At 39.8% G+C, this 18,118-nt stretch overlaps 1 protein-coding gene across 4 annotated transcripts in view; it reads right to left on the minus strand.

Moving 5' to 3' along the window:
- The window catches only part of slc25a13 (solute carrier family 25 member 13), a 55,387-nt gene extending 50,604 nt beyond the window's left edge, over positions 1 to 4,783 (minus strand). For 3 of the 4 annotated variants that reach the window (XM_085262857.1, XM_085262855.1, XM_085262860.1), the window contains exons 1-3: positions 4,689 to 4,783; positions 3,111 to 3,164; positions 2,804 to 2,946 (exon numbers count right to left, since the gene is read on the minus strand). In XM_085262857.1, the coding sequence (XP_085118983.1) occupies positions 2,804 to 2,946; positions 3,111 to 3,164; positions 4,689 to 4,700 (209 nt within the window). In that variant the 5' untranslated portion in view covers positions 4,701 to 4,783. Of the gene's footprint in view, positions 1 to 2,803; positions 2,947 to 3,110; positions 3,165 to 4,488 lie in introns of all 4 variants that reach the window. The other variant, XM_085262856.1, reaches the window with a different exon arrangement.
- Between the last annotated feature and the right edge of the window lie 13,335 nt (positions 4,784 to 18,118).

The raw sequence follows: 18,118 nt of genomic DNA on the forward strand, positions 1-18,118 counted from the left end.
TTGAGGCATCTCCACCCTCAAAGCCCTGTTTCTGTTTCGCTCTCTCTTGATCTATCTATCTATCTGTCTCTCTGTCTCACGGGGACAGCGAGAATAAGAGGGAGAAAAGTGATTTCCACATAACAGATTGTTAGGACTGTCACTATATCCCCTGATTTACACAGTCACAGAGAGGGAGACAGACAAATGTATTTTCACTGTTTACATTGCTCCCCCCCCCCCATTCCACAAACATTGAGCCACTCAGATACACACTCACACATTGTGTAAGAAAAATTTCTCTCGCACAACACAAAAGTAAGCGAGCGTGCCACCTCCCATCCGACCCCCTGCTAAATCTATTGTCCCCACACTCATCTTGCTGAAATGGAGTCCTACCTGGCAAAAACAGCAGCAGGCGCACTAGCTGCAAATACGCTGCACCTCATATACCGACCGAAACGTATTGTTCGCGAGTGTATTTGCATGAGATCGGGCATGCTGGATGAAAATCCAGCCGCTAAAGTGGCTTGTTTTGTCTTGCTCCTTGTTCTTTTCTGGAGCTTTGCACGGCTGAGTGCTTAAAAAGAGAAAACAAAAAAACTACGCAATTCTGTTTTCATGCTACAGGCGACGGCCCCGAGGCTGTCGCATCTCTACTTATTGTGTTTCTTCTGTGTTTGTGAGGTCTGCAGAATAATCATCTGGTCTCTTTTGCCTCATCAACTCGTTTGTCTGTTAAAGTTCAGGAAGAAAATAACACATCACAATGCACAGGCCTGTACAGCGACTATACGAAAAGAAAGTGAATCACATCTAAACTAAGTCTAAACAATATTTGGAAGAAAAAAAAAGATTTTTTTTCTTTTAAAAATGACTCTTTTTCCTGTTTTGCCCCCATATCATTTCCATTCTCTTCCACAAAACCAAAATGAGGTTTAGATACAAAGCCTGGGCCATGGGTTCCTAATAGATTTACCCTGATGCCACGGCCACCATTTATCCTGCTCCAAAGCCGCACAATGCAACTGAGTGCTCCTGAATAGCATGGGCAATTACAGTGCATGTGTGATTTTTTTTCTCTCTCTCTGTGTATGTGTGTGCGTGCGTGCATGTGTGTGAGAGAGAGCATGCACGTTGCTCTCTCTTTTTCCAATTCCAAAAACCCCCACTACTCACATCTCACTGTCCTCTGTAAGTGCAGACACACACACACACATACACACACACACCTTAAAGCAGATGTAATAACATGAAACTACACAGCCATGTGCACTTTGCTCTTTGTAGAAGCCCAGGTGGTTACCATGGCAATGTGGGCCTTTTTTTTAAATCTTTTTTGACTTACCCTAACATTTTATTACCCATCATTATGTATCATTAAATACATACATATTAATGTAAAAAACAGGGGTGATGGGGATGGGAGGGGGGAGGCGTAAGTGTGAAATTAGGGGTGTATCTACAAAAAAGCCAACACCTGACAGGGGCCTTGGTGGTTTTGATGTCTCATTGCTATATAATTCATGTATGAACGTCCCCCTGTGCATTTCTTACACCAAAGGATTAAGTCATAGGTTTGTTTATAAAATGCAAAGTAACACTAGGAGGCTAGTCACACAAGATCAAAGGGATACATAATCCATGTACTAATAGCTTTAATAAGAGTCTATCATGAGCTTACCTCCTAGCAGGTGGCTTAATATTAATAAGGCTTTTTCTTTCTCCAGTCTTGATCCACCAACCAAAAGAAACGTGCATCTAGCCAATGTCTGATTTAGGCTTCTGTGTTGAATCTATGCAACACCTACAACACAGCCTATGCAAGTGGTCAACGCAGTTGCCAACACACTATTTCGTGAGGAGTTTCTCACTTCAGTTTCATCCATTCTCTTCCAGCTAGTTCAAAACATGGCAGTAAGAGGAGCTGGAAATGCACAGGAGGAATCAATGGTACCAAACAGGCCTATCAGAGTCGCTGAGGCCTGCATTAGCATGACGTGTAGCTACATTTCTAAGATTGTGCATGTAGGGCTTTAGAAAAGTTTGTGGTCATGACGTACCTATGGCATAAACTTAACACAGATGTATTAATCCACTGTTATTCTACAGAGTGATATCGATGACATGTTGTGGTTAAGCAGAATAAAAGTAGTTCTTCCATGCTTTGAACACCACGAGCAAAGTGATATTTAGTTCTAATATATTCAAGAGAAAACAGACTTCCTATTTTTGATATCATCAAAACTAGCTACCCCAAAAAGAGTCTAGATCAGGGGTCCCCAATCCCAGTCCACGAGGGCCGGTGTCCCTGCAGGTTTTAGATGTGTCCTTGATCCATCACAGCTGATTTAAATGGATAAATTACCTCCTCAACATGTCTTGAAGTTCTCCAGAGGCCTGGTAATGAACTAATCATGTGATTCAGGTGTGTTGACCCAGGGTGTCAAACATAAGGTCCAGAAGCCAGAATCAACCTGGCAAAGACTCCAGTCTGGCCCACTAGATAGATTTGGCAAATAAGAAGGGCATACATTTTGGACTTTTATTTGTATTTTAATAGGCTTTGCTGCTTCTCTCTCCTATTAATGAAATTGAAATTACATTTTTTTCTTATATTGAAACATCTCAGTCAAATGTGTAGTTAAACTTCTGGTGACTTCTAAGATCAAAGTAGAGTGTATGTGGCCCATCATGTAATCTCTGGTTTAGAGCCCTTAAGCAAGATAAAAATATCCACAAAAATATCTACCCTCCTAGAATTGTCTACAAAACCCTACATATGTGAAATTTTCATTGCCTAAAAGATAAATGGTACACTGACCCATCTTTCTTCTGGTCCACCACTCCAGCCAGCAGATTTGTGGCCTCATTGGTCAGCAGAATGTCCGTGTGAGCATGGAGGAAACGGCTCACAAAGTCCTGCGCCGACATGAAGTATTTCTCATTCTTCTTGACGCTGGCATACTGTAAAACAGAACATTTTTTTTATAAAAAATAAAGACACAAGGCTGAGCTTTAGAAATTCATTAAAAAAAAGAAAAGAAACCCAAATCAAAAGATGGGAGAAAACCTTCTTTGAAACTAGGCAAACTCAAAAAAGAGAACAAAACATATAAGTCAAATCCCACCTTTTCAAAAATGGCTTTCAACTCAGTGGGGTCGGCCCTCCTAGGCAGAACTGCCTGCAAAATGATGAGAGAATGTTTTGTGAATAGACATACCAAACCTATATCATCATCTGAGCCGGTCCTGGTGAGCCACATTGTAGAACAATGTTTTTTTTCTTTTTGGCTACTGGCTTGTAAACAAAGCTTTGTCTGTCTGCAACCACCTCTTACACACTGGAATGCTTTTAATCACATACCTGTGATCACATATTGTACAGTCAAGGTTTCTTAATTAGCTTTTTATGTTATTTTTATTGTTTTAGACAATATTTCTTAGGGCAAGGATGTCAAACTCATTTTACATGGTGGGCCACTTTGATCTTAAGTGGGCCGGAGCAGTGAAACTCCCCTTTCACTCAGTGTAAAGAAGTTTAACTACACATTTAGCTGTGAAGTCTTAATATAAGAAAAATACTTCATTTCAACAGTATTTCTTAGTTTTTCTAGGGGATAAAGAAATACTGCTGTGAGAAATGAAAGAAATGTGTCAGCGTGACTTAAATTGTAACAACTGAATTTGTAAAATTACAGAAAAATGAAAAGTGATATAAAAAAATATCAGACTGTTTTTTAGTGTAGACGATTGTAAAATAAATAAATAAATAAATCTACAGTAAAAAACAGGCAATTTTCTGTCATTTAATTCTATATCTATTACTTATGTACGGTGGTGTAGTATGATTATCCAGAGGTAAAGTTTTCATAAGTAAGAGAAGCAGCAAAACTTAATAAAATACAAATAAAAGTCCAAAATCTGTGCCTTTCTTCTGATTTGCCAAAGCTGTCTAGTGGGCCAGATTGGAGTCTTTGCCGGGCTGATTCTGGCCTCTGGACCTTATGTTTGACACCCCTGTCTAAAGGGAATGAATTATATATGTTGTCTATAGGTTTCTACATTTAGTTAAAGCCTCTGGAAAAAGTTTGTGAAACCTTTAGAAGAAACGTCAGTACCTCCCGTCTCAGATAAGAGCTACACACAGCTGTAGGTGATGATGATGGTGTCAAAAAACATGTTAGAAGTTTCCTCCGCTCTGCGGGAACTTCTGCACCCGGTGGGGCGTTCATAACAGAAACGCCACAACTTGTAGCATGATGCTATCCAAGGTTACCGGTGACTACAACCGACTTTTTATTAAGTAAGGTGGAGAAGAGGCCAGGGAGGAACAAGGTGGAGTTAGAAAAAGGAAAGGAAAAAAAGGAGTGAAGGAAGCGATAGCATCATTGCTGCATTTTACATCACTGTGGAAACACCACTTCATTCAGCTTATAATAAAAAATGCTGCAAGCCAAATATTCACCAACTAGCTAACCGGGACCAGTAAAGTCTCAATGTCATTACCGTGTGGTCAGTGTTAAACTCTAGCACATCCTATTAGCTGGCTAACCGGCAGTTAGCGAGCCCTCCTCCGGGCAAACGTCATGACAGGCGGAGGGCTTCGGGCCGCACACCCCCTGCACCGGGCACACATCACCGACAAGGCGACAGCTCCTGCCAGCAACACGGGGAGGTGACGTGGGGAAAACTCAGCAGCTGCTTACCTTTGTTGCCATGCTAAAGCGAGCTCACTGTCAGATAGTCCTGTTCACTTCCTCCTGCGTGACGGCGTTCCCATGGAGATTACGCGCCGGTGCAGTGCCAAAGGAAGGTGAAAGAGGATCAACCGCGCACGTGGTGCGGGCCATGGAAGGTCGGGTTGTTTTTTTGTTTTTTCAAATTGTATTTGTTTAATTTTTTATTTTATGCATTTACAGAGAGAAAGTTCTCTTGTTGGTACTGTGTCTTGTATTAATCTATTACACACTCCTAGGATGCATAGGATGCATAAGGCATAGGATGGAGCACAAGGCCCTGATAATATGTGCATGGATACCTAAGGAGTCTAAATATTTGTTTTGCCACTTTGCAAAGAAGACATTCACTATAAAATCAGTTTAGGCTCTGTCCCAGACACTAAGGTGTCACACGCTAAGCTCATTTTAAAGTTACAACTCAAAATAATCATCCATTCCTTTATAATCCTTATCCAATAAAACTTAACACACTTATTTTGACCTTTTGGCTCATATACAAACATGCATACGTACACTCACTATCAGAATTTGTTTGCCACCAGCATAGCTGTATGTAAAGAAATAGTCACATCATCATAGGTATATTGTAATGATTTCTTGTCATTTTTCTGTAAAACACATTGGAAAACTTGGAAAAGCTTTAATATGAAACAAAATCATGTTTGTGTGGGCTTATTCTTACACGCGCCAACTATCTATTGTACTGAGCAACAGAGACCTGTAGACATCAGTGTGAAAGCCTCAGTTCCTTCCTCCAGCCTTTTCTTTCCTTGCAGCAAATGGTTCCTATACTTTATATCCAGCTTTTCTAGCCCATCTGTGTCTTGTGCCAGGAGGGAAAAGGTACAGAGAGAATTTCATGACTACAAAAGCAAAGGTTAACATTACTCACAGCATAAAAACAATTTAAAAGGGAGCAAAAGGGCCCTAATGGCCCGACAGTCTTCAAAGAAAATGTATTTTGCGCTCAAAATAATTCATAGCTTTTTGCTGGTGGCTTTTCAGCTTCCCGGAGACCCAGCATGAACCACTGTATTTTTCCCAGCAGGCTCTCTGCTCCTCGCAAAATGGCCTTCACCAGGGCATACCTTGCATCCCCTCCAAATATTGACAGCACCGGGTCCATCGCTTATTGGAAAAATGGCTGTAAGTAATGTTTTATCAGCCGATGCAATCTCCACACCTGTATTTTCTCCTGTCATATGACAATATTTGACAAGATTAATGATTTGATCCAGTGACTTATTTCCCATCACTGTCAGTCTGCTGCAAACAACTCGCTTGCTTGTGGCATTTAGTAAAAAAAAGCATGTAGTAGCATTTTCATTTGTATTATTCATGAACTGCAAAGTTTGTATGAGATGTGCAAACTAGTGTGTAGCAGCTTAGACATGAAACTCGTGATTTTTTTAACAAGGTAATTCCTTTAAAAAAAAAATCCCACTGGGCGAAATTACTTTGCTTGTCAAGCCTTGTAGAAAGGAAACCAACAATGATTGTGCCAACCACCAAAAAAGCAAGCGGGTTAAAAATAAACCTTGCAACCTTTGAACTTCCACGGCTTGAGGGGTCTCCTGCCCACGTCCCCGAGGACTCACGTGTCCTGACAGCTTGAGCGATGAGTGGCGGACGGCTGTCTCAATCCGCCTCCTCCTATTTTTAACCCACACTAAACACAGAGCTTCGAAAATAGGCTCGAGCTCTAAACAAATGATTAATAGGGCATTTAGGGTCTCCCCACTGACCCGTGTGTCCCTATTAACAGCCAATAACACAGGCCCTTTGGGGTCAAAAGGTTTAAAGACTTTCTAATAAAAGTAGCAGAGACATGGGGATGTGTTTTGGAGGAGAAAAAGTTTTGTCTCAGTTTGAAATGCTGACAAGTTAATAATCCCTTCTCAAATGGCCCCACCGCAGTAAAATGGCCAGTTTGTTCTTACTTTTTATTGCTATCATCTGTCAGTCACTCACATCTTTTTTTCTGCCTCTTCTTAAGTGGACTGAAAGAGCTAAAACAGCTTTACAGTAATGTTCTTGCTGGGGCTTTATTCTCCTTCCCCACTCTTTCTTTTCTTTTTTGGATGAATGTGAATTCTTATTGTAGTTTTAGGAAGGAAATGCCTAATGGATTCCCAAAGACGTATTCATGACATGGTAATGAGATTCAAATTTGTAAGACGTTTTTACCTGAAAAAAAAGAGGAGTGTGGTTGTGGCAGTGGCTTTGTCCTGTTTTCCACAGCTAAAGAATGCAATTTTTCTGTCACTCTCACTATTCCTAATGCCATTTTGAAATGTATGTGATGAAGATACAAAACCAAAGAGAGCTTAAAAGTGGAAACATCATAGTAATGCACTGATGTGTCGCTTGTCATAACTGGGTTTCCTAGGGTTGATGTAGAGCACGGGTCAGTGGTAAGTTATATCCTGAAAATGTAATGCTTCAAATTGTTATCATTGTACTCATATATTTTTATCAGTAATGAAAATATACGAGCAGAAGAAGAATATAAGAAATGTTTCTGGCAGGTAGATCCAGCGTGAAAGAGATATTTTACAGGGTTTTACAACCTCAGAAAATTATTTCTTCATGTAAAAAATATCAGAGTACTGTGCTGTATAATATGGATAGCTTTTGGTTGCCATTGTATTTTTACTCTTTTTATACTACTGTAGTTTATTTCCAAATTAATTAGGTTATTTGCTCTATTTACTTTAAACTGTATTCAAATGCTGTACCTCTGTGTCTGTAAAAGCACAATTCCCTGAGCCGAGTCTAAATCTGGATGTCCTAACCTATTTTTTCTGGATTCAGTTTCTTCTCTTTCTTTAACTGTGACCAGATATCAGCTCTTATAAGTAAATACGTTTATTTATATAGCGCTTTTCAGGAACAAAGGTTACAAAGTGCTTTATAATATAAAATAAGATAAAGCAATTAAAACATAATATAAGGAAGCCTTCAAAGGTGGATCTGAAGCTTTTTCTACTCCTTGTACTCCACTGTAGCAGTAATGGCGCTGTAGTCAACATTTTCAGCAACATCAGCTGTGGCCAGGTTTAATTAATTGCCACAGGGGTTTGGTCATGGTGGCCGGTTGCTAGCTAAACTGTCTGTGTGATGTGTTTTCACTATGGTAAACACATCACAGAACCACAGCAATCCGTTTAAATAAAACATGTCTGAAAAAACCAACACAATTCAGCTTAATTAATAATTTAAAACACTGAAATTTCCACAAGTCTTTGTCCTTGCCTGCACTGAATATTTTACATAATCTGTACAATCTCCTTGGAATGCAATACATTTTTATAGAAAAGTTTCATTTCTGTACAATTACTGTTATTCAGTACTGAATGAGATTTAATACAGCATTGTTTTGTGTGACTTAACTGAAAATGAGTATACTGTAATCTTTTTTCTACATAATTGTACAAGATTTTCTGCTATGCCGGGGGAGTTTGTTACACACTGTACACCTAATGCATCCAATATCAGTGAACTGAAAATATTTGATGCCATAAAAAACGGGTTGAAAATTAGCCATAGGTTAATGTTGCTAAATCTAAATAAGTTCTTTCTTAATAGTAATAGAGGAGAAGAAAAGTGTTGGTACAGTGAACTAATGCTAATGTAATGTGCTCATGTTTATGTGTTGCATTTTATTTTTTTATTTTTATTTTCGCTAAACTTCCATCCATTATTTTATTCTACTTATTACCTCATTATACTGACATGTGTGTTTGTGTATCTGGTAATCCAAAAAAAAGCAATTTAAAACATATTAGTAAGTCACAACATTACCTCACCACCAGAGAAGATCCTGAATACATCCAGAGATGCACAGAGATGTTATCTATAGTATTTTCACATGATTTTTTTTTTAATTCATTGAGGAAGGTATAAAGGTAAAAGAGTACCACTGTTACACATTAGTACAAAGGTAGAACATGTCTCTGATACTGCAAAGTGAAAATGTTGTTAATATAAAGGCTGGATTGAAAATGTCGGAAAGTCAAACAGGAAATATGGTTTTGTTTGTCTGTTTGTTTTTTAATGAGTTACTTTATCGATGAGGGACAGAAAGAAGAGCCCTTCAGGCTCATGTTGTAACACACCAAACCACTTTTTAAATGTACAGATGATTTTAATTTAAATTTTTTAATTTTGGCAAATTCATGTTGGCAAAATCTAATTGCATATTGATAACTGTGTATCCCTGACCTAACTTAAATCTTAATTCTTCCAATATAATAGTTTCTAAAATGGTTTCAGTTGATATTCTCAGTTTATCTTGCTCAAGGACACAACAGCACAATGGCTGCAAAACCTGTAACCACTTGATAATAACCGCCGCACTTCCGCTATAATTGTTTCCCCTGAGAACCAAAAAGATGCCAGAGTCTTTTCTTTTGTGCTCAATATTTGCAAAAATACAAACTCGGATATGAAACAAATTGCTCTGTGGAGGGGAAAAAAACATGCAAACTGGGAATGAGTATCGCAAGCCACAGAGCAGACTGTGCTCGCATACTGTGACAAGACTCAGTCAAATCTGTTTTACATAAAGGACAAGAGAGTGGTGAGGGGAAAAAATAGTGGAGCCATTCCTAGGAAATAAGCCACAGTTTAATATGTTTTACATACAAGGCAGAAAATGTGTTTTGTAGGTTTATCTTCACTGTCACTTCCATAAAAAAGTGCTAATACATAGAACAGCAAATGCATCCTTTGTTTATCAATCATATAGGGCCTATTAGCAAAATAATAAACTCTGTGCATACTCTGCTGCTGGACTAACAACAAAAACAGTTTGTCTTATAATCTACTTACTTTACACCAATCAGGTTGTCAAAGACTATTCTTAATCATCATACATAACATGCGCTGCATTAAAGTGGCATTCTTGTAAACACCATATCTGTAATAGTGTGTGACAAGCCGCCTTTGTTTACACCATAATAACTGGGTGTTTGAATAACTTCTCAGTGACTTTAAGTAACCAGCCAGACTCACTCTGCTTCCATTCAGCTGTGCAGGCTGTTAACCTGAGCTGACGTTTGGCTTGGAGTGGACTGTGGAAGATTATATATCGAACAGTAGGGCTGACTGGACTTCTCAATCATTTCACCTGCGGTCTTGAGTAATGGGAGTGCTCTCCTTGCACACACGCTTAAGATATAATGTGTGTCTGCTTGCCTCATTTGGCAAATCTTGACTTCATAAACATGTGAGACAAGTTCACGCCCGCACGCACTCGGAGACATTTATTTGAAGCTTCACACTCTTTACTCTCTGTCGTGAAATTCCCCTGAACCTCAGGGCGGGCTGTCTTCACTGTAGCTTCTGAATGAATCTGTTTAGTATCTTTCAGTTCACATGAAGCGCTACACTAACCATGCTTCGGGGCATCTGGGATGGGCTAGGGGCCTGGCATAGCAGGGGAAAGGGTGCATGGGAACTTTGAGATGGTCCAGACAGGCTAGTCAGCAGGCTTGAGCTCCTCTCTTTCACAACAACAATAAGGAGCCACTCTGGAGCACGCTCAGACCCTGCAACCTGAGAGGGCACAGGGGTCCTCAAGGATGCCTGGCTGGGATAAATGAACCCAGATGCTTCCCACAAAAGCAGAGCGACCAAGCCGCGGGAAGTAGGCTTGTAGAAAAAAAAGAAGACCTTTCTCTGTTTTTTTTTTTTAACTTCTTCTCCCCATAGTTGAGGTGGTTGTCGGTCAGATTCCTGTGCTTTCTCATAACCACAGATCACAGAGGCCTCCGTGCGAGGAGCATTGTGGGAAATTATCAGAGGGCCATTTTTTTTTAAGGTGAATGAGAGCAGCAGCAAATCTTTAAGTCCTTTCCTGTTCCTCTTCCTGTCAAGCTGCCACCTGGACTGAAGGAGGAGGGAGTGAGAGAGTGACGGTGCCATTTGTCTAAATGACTTAATTGAAGTTCAAGTTGGCGCAGGAAGTTTTAGAATGCAACATGAATGGTGCGATTGAATGTTTTTGAATTATTTATTTGCGAGCTTGCTTTTAATCTTTTTATCTGAGATGCCGAACTCTCGCTCAGCTGTTGGTTCCCATTTGGGATATAATACCTGTCTCATTTTCGTTTAAAGGAGCCATTTCTAATAGCTTTTTTCTTTCTTTCGATCAATACCCTTCTGATGTCTGTATTATAAAATGAAGGTACAGCTAACAGCCACTTATGTTAGCTCAAAGGTTGAAATCAGGGGCAAAGGTGACAAGTTTTGTCTAGTAGCATGAACATCCTGGAGCCTCCACTGTTTTGCTAAGCTTGATTAATAGCAGCCCCATGCTCTATGTTGCCACTTACGACATAGACCTCAGCAGCTGTGACAGCACAGGGATGACACTTCTCTAGCTTGCTCATTATATTAATATAATTGCTATATTCTATTAATTCTGCATTTTTTTTTACAGCTTCTGCTTCATTTCAGTAAATGCAACTGTTCTTCATGATTTGTTGAGTCTAATATTAACAGCTCAGTTTTACATATCACTCACAGATTTATCAGTACACAAGTATAAATGCAAACAGCAACGCTGTCCACTATGGAGGGGATTTATTGCAGCTCTATACATGCTTTAACCTGACAGCTAATATGTCAGGGTAGGGAGAGAATAATGTCTTACTATGATAATCGCAGCATAAATATGTATAGGTCTGTATGTGCCCTTTCTCCTCCCTAGCAGGTCGGCTAGTCAGAACGAAACTTTGCAGGAGCATCGTCACACATGCGGCAGTTATATGTTTTTCTTTGGATTTTTACACATATTATGTTCATTTCATCATCCCCCTGTAAATGCGATGCTATGTACTCTGTTTTATCTGTCAGGTTTAACATACAGCAACAATACCTAACTTAAACTTGTTTCTGTGATGGATCTTTTGATTCAGTCATCGCTAAATATAGAAGGAAGATTTGAAAATCGTTGCAGGCCTGACAATAAACCCCTGTGGGGCAGGTTTTTTTTGCAGGTCATTCTAATAGAATTAAACTGAAACTACAATATACTTAGCTACACTAGCTAAATATATATTCCCTCTCAAATACACTATAACAGGGAGTTACTAAAAATGTAATTGAATCTGTATTCACATATCTGTCAAATAACTAAGCAACCCTAACCTCAATCAGAGTGGGTGGTGTAATAAAAAAATAATAAAATGAACTACATGAAAAAACCGGACTGCAGATATGTTCTTTAATGCATTAGCGCTTCAAAGTGTATTTTCCACTGCAGACTGCAGCGATGCGGTTCTCACCAGGGGTCCCGGGAGTAGCCTGTGTCACAACTAATCTGCCAGGCTCCCCTGATGCCATCCAGACGCCCCATCCCGAAACACACACCGGCTTCTTTGTTTGCTTCACTTGATGTTTAGGCGCTTTACTTTCCCCTAAGTTGGACGCGCACTAACACGTATGCAGATGCATGCAGGCTTACACGGGCACACACTTTAATTAGGTATTTGGATACACACTCAAGCGTATTACTGTATACTCCACCACACAACCACACACCTACATTCACAAACCACCCCCTGTCTGGACTAGATGAAGCAGCGAAGAATAAACGACAAATTTCCTATTTCATTTCACTAAGCCCTGCCTGCTTTAGCTCACTCCTAAGTTGCCTTGCCATGTCGGAAGAGCAAGAGTTAAATTGGAGAGGACTACATTTCCTAAAATGAAATGACTGTCAACTCAACTTTGCTCGTTCATCTAAGAAGAGTGCAAGAAAAATGCCACAGTCCTTCTATTCTGCTTTTGCACGGCGAGCAACAAACACGGTTTGAAAAATGAAAGGCAGCCTCGGTAGAAGTCATCGCTCTCAAATGAATCACGAAAGAAAGTTGCGTTGTTTGTCCGTCTTTGATCTCAAAGTAGCGAGCCAGCAGCATGTAGCGCCTGTATATGTCATCAGGACCATTAGGAAGTGCTGACATCTATCTGATTAGGATGACAAAGCATTAAGCACCTGTGTGTGTGTGTGTGTGTGTGTGTGTGTGTGTGTGTGTGTGTGTGTGTGTGTGTGTGTGTGTGTGTGTGTGTGCGTGCGTTCATGCGCCTCCAAATGTAAATCGCATCTGCTGTCGAAAGTGTCCGTGCGCTCGCATTAATGTGATTTCCACGCATTTCGCATTTCACTTTTCACGTGTGCATTATTTTGAGTGTCTGTGGAATCGAGTGTGCATCTTTGTTCTTCTTCAACATCTGTGAGTAAGTGCGAGGATGAGAGAGTGCATGCCTGCATGGTGTGCTGGCTGCCTTGTTCTGCCTTGAGGGGAGAAAAAAGGCTGAGTGTTGTTGTTGTCCAGAGAGCAGACACTCAGACAGCCGCTCACACATGATTAATTGTTTCCTTGTTGGGCCTGGGACCAGTCGACTGAGGCTGGTCCAAGGCCTCCCACCCAGTATTTCCAGACGAGTTTTTGTGTGTGTGTGTTGTGTGTGTGTGCATATGCAAGCGAGAGAGAGGCAGAGGGAAAGAGGGGTGATGAAATGCAAAGACACTAAAGAACAAGAGAGAATGTTATGTCCTATTTTATGAGTTTGTCTGTCACTGTGCTCTCTCTTGAAACATGTGCTATTGTTTTGGAGGCGGCCGCGCAGTGAAGTGGTGAGGTTGTTCTGGTTGAATGTGGTGAACATGATCGATGTGATTTGAAGGCTTGAATTTGTCCTGCACCCTTTTTATGTTCCCATCATCTGGATTGTGCAACTTTGAGGGTCTTTAATGGACTTTTTCCTGCAATTGTTTTCCGCTGTCGTGCGGCTATAATGCAGATACGGGGACATGTAATTTACCGTGCTCTAATGACTCGATCCAACTCAAGGAAGCTCCACGAATCATGGCTGCACATCGATATCTCATAGGTCAACACTACTCAGGTTGATCTACAGTGATGCTGGGTTTCATGGGAGTGCATGAGTGAGCCCGATGATTGATTAATTACAATTATCAGAGGCCTGATAATTCACCACAGATGATTATAACATCAAGTGTGCTTTATTGCTCTGGTGGAAAAAGCCTCTCTGGTGCCTAAATTGTTCCCCCTGTTAATTTCCTCTTCCTTCACTGTCCAGTGCTTTTAAGTGCAGCAGGACAGGTGGATGGCTGAGCCAGTGTGTTCAAATATTGAAGGCTTGGGAGGGGACAGAGCAAAAATCTGGGAGTAAAAATAGAAAACAAACTCCCTAATTGCCAGGTATCATGGGCATACGGGAAGGAAACTCAGCAGGGGGTGTTGTTGCCACAGACGTCACAGTTAAAAACACGCTGCCATCCGCAGGGCAATTCAGCTCAGTTGCACATTATGGTTTAATGAGGGCATAGGGATGACTCACATGCAACACTGATTCACTTTACATTAGACACTTAATCACAGCAGCTATTATCCCCACTTTGTGTTGATAGAAGTACCGAATACCACAAGACTTGCATTCAAAAGATGCGAAACATTTACTTGCTGAGAGTTACCAGTTGCGTTATGTGTGTTTTTGCAGGTGTGGGAGGGTTGCCGGCTACTGTCAGCCTTTCTTATTTAGCGCCATGCTGCAAAGCTGGAGAAGCAGCCAAGTCTTTCTTTCATCTGTCATTGCAGCCTCCAAGGCAGGTCCACGTGAAAAGAGATGATTTCGAGGTGTTTTGCTGTATGTAATTTTAAATGAATTGATTGTTAGATTTTGGGGAAAACATGTAAAAGTCACAAATCTTTACCATTTTTTTAATTACTACTCTGTTTTGGAGAAATCTAAAAGACTGTGTAGAATTCGACCACTAGGTGAAGCTGCAATGGACACAAAAGGGTTTTGTCTAAAAACTGCTGATGTATTTACCACAAATAAATTATTAGAGTCTGGGAAACACTTGACTGAAGAAGCCCTAATATGATTCGATTTTACAGAAAGATTTTTTTTTTTTTTTCACAGTCAATTATTTTTTTTGAACCTTCACCAAAAGTGGCACGGATAATCTTCAGACCAAGTTGCTGGTTTAACTTTTTAAACCTGTTTTATTATGGGAAATCCAAATCGGATGGAAATGTGTTACACAGGAACTTTGAGGTAATAATCTCGTCAACCATTTTTAGTACTAAAGAAAAGATGCACGTATTTTCATGAAGGTGAAGCTGGTGTGGAATTGCCTTAAACCTGGATTCTTTCTAATGGTGGGCAGCTCCTCTGGTTAACAAAAGTCTGGCTGCATTGAAGACCATGGGCAAATGACTTGGTTTCCTTATTTCTGATAAGTTTATAGTCTAAATCTCTAGTTATACATTATATTTCACAATATTATATAGATATTATAAATTATGGTCCCTATTATATTAAAAAAGAAAAGTAAAGTAGGGTATTTTTCAGGTTGGGCCTACTTTATGATTGATTAGCTACTCCTGTGAGTGCAGAGCAGTCAAATCCTCACTTTTCAGTTAAAAAACAAAAAAACACAAAAAAATAGTCCCTCTTTTATATACATGCAATATATGATTGACACCAAACTTTATTTAAGGAGTTGAACCCTTCTCTGACGTAACAAAGTGTAATTTGTACATTTATGAAACAGAAAATTCATATTTTTCCTGGACCTGCTTAAAGCTACATTTGACATAATCAGATCAAGTTGCCTTAGCGACTATACCCTGCTGAATTGCTTGGCCCGCTCATCGCTGTTTGAAACGACACATTTATAGAATTGAGTTGGATGAATGAATAAAGTACTAATGGTTTTGCCTCAGACGCCTATCACATAACTATTCCATTCAACTTACTAATTAACTGTTACAAAAAATGTTCACGTTTAGTGAAAGAAATCTTTAGAAGCTTCAGTGGAACTAGTCAAACTCTGATTGTGAATACTATGATTAACCCTCTCCACTCACCATAACAAAGAAAAAGACTAGATGAATATAAGATTCTTTCATTAACGCATCCATTAATGTGCAATTTAAAGATTGCTTAAAAACTGCAGGGCTAACCAAGGCTTTTAGATAAACCTGTTTATCAGGTGTTATCTTTTTCCTCCAGTATTATAAGCTTTGATACCAATTTGTTACACTTCTTAATAATGAAGCATCAAAAAAGGTAGAACAAGATAGTCATTAATTCGTTTTCTCACCTACTAGCCTTAAGTAGCCAGCGTGCAGTTACTGTTTATGTAATGAAATAAAGATGCTATAAAGCTATATAATAGTCTTAACTCCACTTTGGCCAAATAGTTGAAGGTCAGAGTTTGTGGGGGATCTGTATGCTAGCTATCCTTAAAGTTTATCACCTTTGTAAAATTATCCATGCATGGCCTATGAGATGGATCATAGTCATAAAGTGCAGGACCAAACCGGGCCACTCCTAATCTGTTCTGACATCAAACCAAAGTCTGGTGTTTTCATAAGAGTAACGTTAAACTGAAACATACCCATCTATTGCTTTTGGTGTGCCAACATGTCATATCAGGTTAAAATCTGGACAGATTTAAGTGACAGTGAGGCCATGGCGTGATCCCACACCGCCTGAACTCTCCAGTGTCATGTTCCCGTGCTCGGACGAGTTTATGCACGTTTTGAGCTGGGCTGTGATGGTACTCATAAAAATTCATAGGGTCAAAGAGAAAAAAACTTGAAATGTGGCCAGATACTGTATCTGGTATTTCTATGTGTAGTGGAGGGAAATATTTCCACATTAGGTGGTCCCTTCAGTAACGTTTATGAAATTTTGGGTCAACCTGTCAAGTTAAACTGCTCCTTACTGTTGTAATTATTAGAGATCTGTTGGCTGATGTTTATTTTATTTTTTTTGATAATTTGGCTTTTGTGGCCTCAGTTTCATAAGGTATAGTAAAATCTGCACTGATAGATCAGCATCAAGACATTGTATGACACACATCCACAAAGCTAAAAGACAAGTTATCAAAAGGAAAGCATGGATTTAAATGTGATTTCTCATATTTGTCCATTAAAAATAAAGCTACAGCAAGTTGTTTAGTTTCTTAGTTTAAGGCTGTAGACAGTAAACAGCAGGAAAACATAATTAGCAATTTTACTGGACGTATAGTGCCAGATTATTTTTGGCTGGAGTCTCTTCTGGTTGCCGAACAACTGCTGAGAGCCAAGAAATAGTCCAAGACACATTCCACTCCTGAAACAGCAAAATGCTGAGTTTAAACTATGTTCTTTTGAAACGTTGTTAAGATATAACATGCTTATTAGTGAGCTTTGCAGGTGCCTCTGCTTGGATTTTATGATAAAATCATAAAACCACTTTTTGCACCAAGATAAGCAAACCTGCTGCTTGGTATGAGAGTTGTATAAATATTGTAATCTAATTCTCTTCCAATAAGAACATAAAGTTATTTCCACAAATATTTAACTTTTAGTTTAACACAACAATCTTTTCTTTTTTTTTTCAGTCCTCTGTGTGAAGACAGCACAGATGCAAAAGTTGAGGGGAATTCTGTTTCCGGCTGACTCGGCCCTATTCTTATCCTATTCTTTTAATGCTATTTGCTGTCTTCTAACACAGTGCGTTATTACGACCTTGCAGCAGAAGTGAATCCATGAAGAAGATCTGGCTTATTCTGGTCTTTTCTTATGTACAGATACATATAGATGCTTAATCATTTTTATTTTCACTACACGTCATGTTAGTGATTATAATGTGCCTTGAGGCAACTGTTGTTGTGATTTGGAGCTACATAAATTGATCCACAGTAGAAATTGCGAGTTTCTTCAGATCTCATAGAGAGTGGGAAAACCATTCTGGACAACTGGGGATCACTTTGATGAGGATGAATGGAGCTGAAAAAGTAGCTCGTGGTCAGTCCATAGTGCTTAATTGAGGCAGTTAGGGTAGAATAGACTTAAAAGCCCAAGTCCTCCTTGACACTGATGATGGTCCTATAAGGGACCCTCAGTAGGGCCCTCAGGTCTTTTGATAGGGCACTCGCCAGCGTCCTTTGGGGTTGTTTCACCCCCCACAAAAAACAGGCAGTCCTTTGTCACTGAGAGGAGGGGGGTCTTGAGGGTTGCTACTCATTATTATTTTCTAAAGTAATTATACCTTATTATCTGTGTTTACTTTAGCGGGGGTGCGAGCATACAGGTGTGGGCCATTCTGCAATGGGTTGGCATTCTCAGTGGTGAGCGCACCCCCGAGTGTCTTTTTTTTTGTGTATTTTTTTTAACACACACCCCGCCATCTTTACTTGGAGGTTTTTGGGGGGTTTTAGTAGTAGTTTTGTAGCCCCACTGCTAATTTCAGCCCAACAAAAGAAACATGCAATTAGGGCTATTATAGTAGCAGCTGCATGCTTCCTAGCTGTGCAGCGACAGCTTCGTCTTCACCCCGGCTGGTTAGTGAAGGGAGCGAAGAGA

The sequence above is a fragment of the Mchenga conophoros genome, linkage group LG22, assembly GCF_057382185.1.
Source record: "Mchenga conophoros isolate Kocher_MC1m ecotype Shallow Benthic linkage group LG22, M_conophoros_male_GT1.1, whole genome shotgun sequence".
NCBI classification, from domain to species: domain Eukaryota; kingdom Metazoa; phylum Chordata; class Actinopteri; order Cichliformes; family Cichlidae; genus Mchenga; species Mchenga conophoros.